We start from the raw sequence: 7,622 nt of genomic DNA on the forward strand, positions 1-7,622 counted from the left end.
CAATTTTTGTTCTCAGTAGAGTGCTGTGGCATTGTAGAGCACAGCAACCTCAAACTTTTGGGCTCAAGTTATCCTCTTGAGTCAGTTTTTCATTTGGCAGGCCGGGGCTGGATTCGAACCCGCCACCTTAGGTGTATGTGGCTGGCGCCTTAGCCACTTGAGCCACAGGGGCCGAGCCGACTTTTTTTTTTTTTTTTTTCTTTTTTAAAACAGAATCTCAATTTTTGTTCTCAGTAGAGTGCTGTGGCATTGTAGAGCACAGCAACCTCAAACTTTTGGGCTCAAGTTATCCTCTTGAGTCAGTTTTTCATTTTTAGTAGAGACGAGGTCTCACTCTTGGTTCAGGCTGGTTGGAACTCCTGAGCTCAAGTGATCCTCCCACCTTGGCCTCTCAGAGTGCCAGGATTACAGGTGTGAGCCACCACGCCCGACCTACACAAGTCTTTTTTTTTTTGAGACAGAGCCTCAAGCTATCGCCCTGGGTAGGGTACTATGGCGTCACAGCTCACAGCAGCCTCCAACTCCTGGGCTCAAGCGAGTCTCCTGCCTCCACCTCCCAAGTAGCCGAGATTACAGGTGCCCGCCAAAACACCTGGCTATTTTTTGGTTGCAGCCGTCTTTGTTGTTTGGCGGGCACAGGCTGGGTTCAAACCCGCCAGCCCAGGTGTATGTGGCTGGCACCTTAGCCCTTTGAGCCACAGGCACAGAGCCAAGTCATTCTTAATATATTGCTTTTGTAGTTTATTCTTTTCCAGTTTAACTTCCTATGTTATATATCTTTTCATTTCAGTACCTGTAAATTTACTTCTTTCTTTTTAACTGAGCCGTGGTGTTCTAGGGTCATATTATGAATCTTATTAAAAATAATAACACTACGGAAACCCCAATGAAATAATTGATTTCAGACATGAGCTTCATTATCTCATGATGAAACTGTGAGATGAAAAGTCTAATGAGGATTATTACAATGGAGAGTTCAGCCTGTCACCATCTCAACATGTTGATCAACCTTAATTAGCTTCACTGTAAGTAGGTTAATGAGAAATAATAGGCCTTTTTGTGTGATGTTTAGCACACAGTGCCTCCTATGAGATGTTCTTGCACCTGCGACTAATCAAATCTAAGAATGGCACTGTCTAATACCCTCACACTTGCTACACGATTTCTTGAAATACGGTTAGTGCCAAAGAAGAGAACTTAATTTTATTTTATTTCATTTTATTTTAGTCAATTTAATTGTAAAAAAAACTTTTGTGGCAAGAGACCATCATATTGGTTAGTTTACTCTAGAACAGTGGTTCTCAATCTTCCTAATGCCACAACCCTTTAATACAGTTCCTCATGTTGTGGTGACCCCCAACCGTAAAATTATTTTCATTGCTACTACATAACTGTAGTTTTGCTACCGTTATGAATTGTAATGTAAATATCTGATATGCAGGATATATTTAGGCGACCCCTGTGAAAGGGTCATTCAACCCCCAAAGGGGTCATGACCCACAGGTTAAGAACTGTTGCTCTAGAAGATAATGCTAACTTTCCTTCACTGGAATTGGAGGAAATAGAGGAACACATAAATGATAGCATGTAAAGGAAATAGACAAATCCAAATCCAAATTTGTGGGTATTCTACAGGACAACTGAATCCATCTTCCTTAACAAGTCATTAGCAGTAGAAGGGAAAAGTAGTGCAGTTGAATCTGTTATAGATTAAAAGAGATTTAATGAAAATTTGTATCCAACAAACGTAATGTGGACCTTATTTGGCTTCTCATTAAAATAAAATATAAAAAAGGATGATCGGAAAATGTTGATTACAAGGCCCAGTGTGGTGGTTCACACCTGTAATCCCAGCACTTGGGAGGCCAAGGCTTTTGGATTGCCTGAGCTCACCAGTTCCAGACCACCCTGTGTCAGAGTGAGACCTTGTCTCTAAAAACAGCTGGGCATTGTGGCAGGGGCCTGTAGTCCCATCTACTTGGTAGGCTGAGGCAAGACAGTCGCTTAAATCCAGGAGTTTGAGGTTGCTGTGAGCTATGACACTATGGCACTCTACTAAGGGTGAGAAAGTGAGGCTCTTGTCTCCAAAAAAAAAAAAAAAAGTTGATTACTAGGTGTTAGATAGTATGTGTATTATGGAATTACTGTTCATTTTATTGGATACAGTGACCTATAAAACGTCAGGTAAAAGGACATGCCTTTTTAGAAGAAAAAAAAAAAGTTGTTTGTTTGAGACGTAGTCTTAACTACGTTGCCCTGGATAGAGTGCCATGGAGTCATAGCTTACAGCAACCTCCAACTCTTGGGCTCAAGTGATCCTCTTACCTCAGTTTTTCTATTTTTAGTAGAGATGGAGTCTTGCTTTTTGCTCAGGCTAGTCTCGAACTTCTGAGCTCAAGCAATCTACCCTTCTCGACTTTCCAGAGTGCTAGGCCTAGCTAGTTTTTAGAAACAGGGGTCTCATTCTTGCTCAGGCTGGTCTTGAACTCCTGACCTCAAGCAGTCCTCTCTTTTCGGCCTCCCAGAGTGCTGGGATTACAGGTGTGAGCCACTACACCTGGCCCTTAGAGATGTATACTTAGTATATGAGGGTAAATTGACATAAACTCAACAAAGAAGAAATAGGATTGATATAGCAGATGTGGTTCTATGAGGGTAGGGATAGGGACTTTGTTTTATTGACCCTTCTTTTCCTAGAAAAGATAACACCTAGAAGAGTGTGTACCCAATAAATTGAAGGAATGAATGAATGTTTAAGCTTGGTTTAGAGATCCACTCACAGGTGCAACCCTGTGAAGGTTTAGGCCTGTCTGGTTTGCTCTCCCTCAAGTGACCTCAATACAGCTCTCTCCGAGTTTGATGATAAATCAAGTCCCTCAACTGAACTGACTTTTCTTTCTTATTTAGCTGTGGGATGCTGGCAGTGGCTTACTGCTGCAGGACCTGCAGGCTGATCAACCTGTCTTGGACATCTGCCCATTTGAGGTGAACCATAGCAACTACCTGGCTACCTTAACAGAGAAGGTGGTCCACATCTATAAGTGGGAGTGACCATGGTCTTGAAACCTTTCAGGCAAGCTGCTGATTAACTTCAGATGTTTGCTAGCACCTAACAGACCTGTGCAGGATCCCTGCATTTTGCCTGCATCCTAGAACTTTTGGGATCATGGGTCATTTGAATTATTATGATTTTAGGAGTCCAGTTGACTGAGACACTACACTGTATCTACTGTGGCTACCAAAAGTAAGTGACTGGTACTCCGTCTACATTATCTATTTCTTGTGTATAAAGCCTTCGTGACTCTTTGTTGGGAATCTTTATTTTATCTGACTTTTTGCTGAACCTTAGAGAATATCCTCTCAGGAATCATTTAGGATATGAGTGGGCACCAAGCATTTTCTGGAGCACATATGACACCCTACCTGAGTGGTCTTGCCACTTGGGCTTTGGGAGTGCTGTTTGCATCCTTGAAGTGAATGATTGATCATCTTGATGCTGATTTGATGCAGTCTGGATGCAAAAGAGTCTTATTCGGTTGAACACAAGAGGGCACTGTAGAACCTTGTGTAGGATTTGATTCATTTCTGATCTTGAAGGTTGACGACCTCTTAGTAACGGTCTCATCCCCACAGTAGTTGTGGTAGAGCACATCTGGTGTACTTTTTGTCAACAACATTTGTGTTCTGAGGACAAGGTGCTGGAACGTTTGCAGGCCCAGTAATAGAGGCAGTAGATGAACTAAAGATCCTTTGCTAATGCTAAAGGCATTAAGTTTGTCATGAAATCTGTGGAAAGAGACCATTTGTTTGAACAGTGGGGAATGCTAGTTTTTCTAGCCATCTTAGGATCTCAGGATTCATTTTATCTAAGCCAGTGCTTTAAAGACCACTCCTTTTACCTCCAGTTAGGCAAAGACGAGTGATATGTGGAAGTGTTTGCTTGAGTCTCCCTTACTGTCAGAGACCAGGAGCAAGGATTAAGATAACTTTAAAAAGAAGTTGTTTGTATTGCGATTGACAACAGAAAGAGGACTCATGTCTTCTGTTTTGAGAGAATAAAGCCAATCTCTTGGAGTGAGGGGGCTGCTCTTAAGTGTGTTTGTAATTCTCAAGTAAAGCCTTCCCCATGTGAAAATGATGTGATTCTGTGTTCCTCTGATTTGCCTCCTTACCCATTTCTGCCAATGTCAGTAAAATTCCTAGGAATAATGGTTGGAGACCTCTGTGAATGATAGGGAGGTACCCACCAACTTGCATTCCACGTCTTGGATTGTCCAAACACGGGAGCAGCAGTTCCCTCCAGTGGAGAGCTTAGTTTTTTTTTTTTGTTTGTTTTGTCTTGGGCCACTCTGGCAAATCACTGTCCGCAACAGACCATGCTTCAGGGTGTAGGCAGGTGCAGGGTGGTTAACAGCATGACTTTTTAAAATAATTGTCAGAGAAATGTTACGATTTTTATTATAAAACACTTAGGACCTGTCATCTCTTGAGCAGTTCCTAGGATCTTTCTCTCCAGCAAGGGCTTATTGCTGTAGATTTCCCCAAACTTCCAAGTTCCAGTTGTGCCTTTTAATAACCCTTTTTTTTTTGAGGATGTCTTTTTTAAAAGCCAGCTTTCAGGGCCTAGGGAAACATTCTTTCCCCAGGGGAAATACTCCTTTTGATGATGATTAAGAGTGGCTGCCCAGGCCCAGACCTTCAGTGGCTGAATAGGATTGGAAATTAAAAAGCAGAACTCATCTGGCGTCAGCAGATTGCCACTGAGGGGAGATAAGGAGTCAGGCCCTTGTCTTGGAGCCTGGGTGGGGTTAGGATTTTACTTGCTTTGAGATAAGTACACTCAACTGATTACGATTGATTCCCCTAAGACAGTGGTTCTCAACCTTCCTAATTCCGTGGCCGTTTAATACAGTTCCTGTGGGTCACAACCTACAGGTTGAGAACCACTGCCCTAAGAGTAGGAAACAAGACTACCAGGGAAGTTGGGTGAATCCTGTCTTGCCAATTCTTACATTACTATAAAATTTGGATATTTTGGAAGCATATTCATGTGACTGTAACTGATTCTCTAAATTGAAAAAAACTTGTCCCCAGCCTCTAGGTTCCTGGGCACGACCAGGCTTTCCCCCTTCCCCGTGTTTTCTCACTCCTACCTCTAAAAGCTTTTTTCCTGTTTGAGGATTGGAGTTGGCAATCAGAATATTTTGTCATTATATGAATCTGTGCACCTGCTTTGAAAACAGGGCAATGTGATCTATGTGTTCTATGTTTTAATATTTCTTATTTTATGTTTTGCCATTAATATGAAAATAAAGAATTTGCCTTGTGTAACAGCTTCTAGTGTCTTTGTCTCTTTGATTTCCAGAGTCAGGAACATGTCTGCTTCTTGGAAGAAGAGCATATTAATCACAGCCTTGTAGATTTCTGCATTTCCAACTGATGAGATGGTTGAGCCTTTAACTGGCGATTTTATTTTGCTGTTGCTAATGAAAAGCTATGTTTTTCCTCTTAAGAACCCCCTCCCCCTACTCCCATACTGGTTACATGTCTGTTTACTCCTCAGATCCAGGGTTCTACATTTCCCAGTCCCTCTTGCCTGTTGGTTTCCTTGAGTCCAAGAGATTGTAACATGTTAGGGAAAGAGAGGACGAGAGGACTGCTTTCCCTTTTATTTCATCATTGACAGCACTTTTTTTTCTTTTTTTTTTTTTGAGACAGAGTCTTACTGTGTTGCCCTCTGTAGCGTGCGGTGACATCACAGCTCACAGCAACCTCAAACTCTTGGGCTTTAAGCAGTTCTCTTGCCTCAGCCTCCCAAGTAGCTGAGACTGCAGGTGCCCGCCATAATGCCCAGCTATTTTTTTGTTGTAGTTGTTGTTGCTTGTCAGGCCTGGGCCAGGTTCAAACCTGCCAGCCCCTGTGTATGTGGCCAGCACACTAGCTGCCAAGCTACAGGCACTGAGCCAGATGACAGCACTTTTGACAGTGGCAGCAGCAATGGGCAAGTGTGGGCTCCTGGGTTCTTGCTCATCACATTTCTGGCCAGTTGTCTTAGTTTCTTTGTTCACTTTGAGTTTGGGAATCTTCCTTGCCATAAATCATGGTGCTCTAGGATTAGCCTGCAGACGCTGAGAAAGTTTTCCAGCTAAACAGCAAATGGAGTGTATTGGATTCTAGGAAAACTGAATCCATAGATAGGGGCTTACTATTTTTATAGAGCCTAGTGCTCCAAAGGAAGATGACAGAGAACCTGCAGTAGAACTAAACTCTGCATTACTAAGAAACCCAAAACTATTGTTTTTCTCAGTATCTTTCTTTTTGTTTCCCATCTCAGTGGTTGGGCATAAGTGAAATTTTGAAAAACAGATGTTTGTGGCTTGGCGCCTGTAGCTCAAGTGGCTAAGGTGCCAGCCACATACACCTGATCTGACAGGTTCAAATCCAGCCTGGGCCTGCCAAACAACAATGACAGCTACAACCAAAAAAAATAGCCGGATGTTGTGGTGGGCGCCTGTGGTCCCAGCTACTTGGGAGGCGGAGGCAGGAGACTCGCTTGAGCCTACGAGTTGGAGGTTGCTGTGAGCTGTGATGTCACAGCACTCTACCCAGGGCAACAGTTTGAAGCTCTGTCTCAAAAAGAAAAATAGATGTTTGGGCTTGGCACCTGTGGCTCAAGTGGCTAAGATGCCAGCCACATACACCTAAGGTAGCGGGTTCGAATCCAGCCTGGGCCCACCAAACAACAATGATGGCTGCAACCAAAAAATGGCCAGGCATTGTGGCGGGCGCCTGTGGTCCCAGCTACTTGGGAGGCTGAGGCAGGAGACTCGCTTGAGCCTAGGAGTTGGAGGTTGCTGTGAGCTGTGATGCCACGGCACTCTACCCAGGGGGACAGCTTGAGGCTCTGTCTCAAAAAAAGAAAAATGATGTTTGTATGTCTTTGTCTTTTAATTAGTCAACTTCTCACTTTTACTGACAATTTCTGGCATTTATCCCTTTATAGATTACAAAGCCTCTTGCTAATATATCAAATAATTATTTTATTTATTTATCTATTTTAGACAGTCTTTGTGGCCCTTGGTAGAATGCTATGGCATCATAGCTCACAGCAACCTCAAACTCTTAGGCTCAGGTGATCCTCTTGCCTCAGTCTCCCAAGTAGCTGGGACTGCAGGACCCCGGGACAATGTCCGGCTGTCTTTAGAGATGGGATCTGGTTCTTGGTCAGGCTGATCTCAAACTTTAGAGCTCAAGCAATCCACCCACCTCAGCCTCCCAGAGTGATAGGATTACAGGTGTGAGCCACCATGCCTGTTCTAAATAATTATTATTATTTTTTTTTTGACACAGTCTTACTTTGTCGCCCTTGGTAGAGTGCTGTAGCATCACAGGTCAGGGCAACCTCCAACTCTTGGGCTTAGGCATTTCTCTTGCCTCAGCCTCCTGAGTAGCTGGGACTACAGGCACCCACCACAATGCCTGGCTATTTTTTGTTGCAGTTTGGCCGGGGCCGGGTTCAAACCCACCACCATTGGTATATGGGGCCAGCGCCCTACTCACTGAGCCACAAGAGCCACCTATCCTAAATAATTCTTAAACAATAGTATAGACTACGTATTGTT

The 7,622-nt window shown here is 43.4% G+C and overlaps 1 protein-coding gene across 1 annotated transcript in view; it reads left to right on the plus strand.

Annotated features, from left to right (window-relative positions):
* The window catches only part of RFWD3 (ring finger and WD repeat domain 3), a 45,705-nt gene extending 40,415 nt beyond the window's left edge, over positions 1 to 5,290 (plus strand). Inside the window, exon 13 of the mRNA XM_003791332.3 lies at positions 2,908 to 5,290. Within this exon, the coding sequence (XP_003791380.1) occupies positions 2,908 to 3,051 (144 nt within the window). The 3' untranslated portion in view covers positions 3,052 to 5,290. The remainder of the gene's footprint in view (positions 1 to 2,907) is intronic.
* Positions 5,291 to 7,622: the final 2,332 nt, after the last annotated feature.

Source organism: Otolemur garnettii, unplaced genomic scaffold (genome assembly GCF_000181295.1).
Source record: "Otolemur garnettii isolate 467f Iridium unplaced genomic scaffold, OtoGar3 scaffold00047, whole genome shotgun sequence".
Lineage (NCBI taxonomy): Eukaryota > Metazoa > Chordata > Mammalia > Primates > Galagidae > Otolemur > Otolemur garnettii.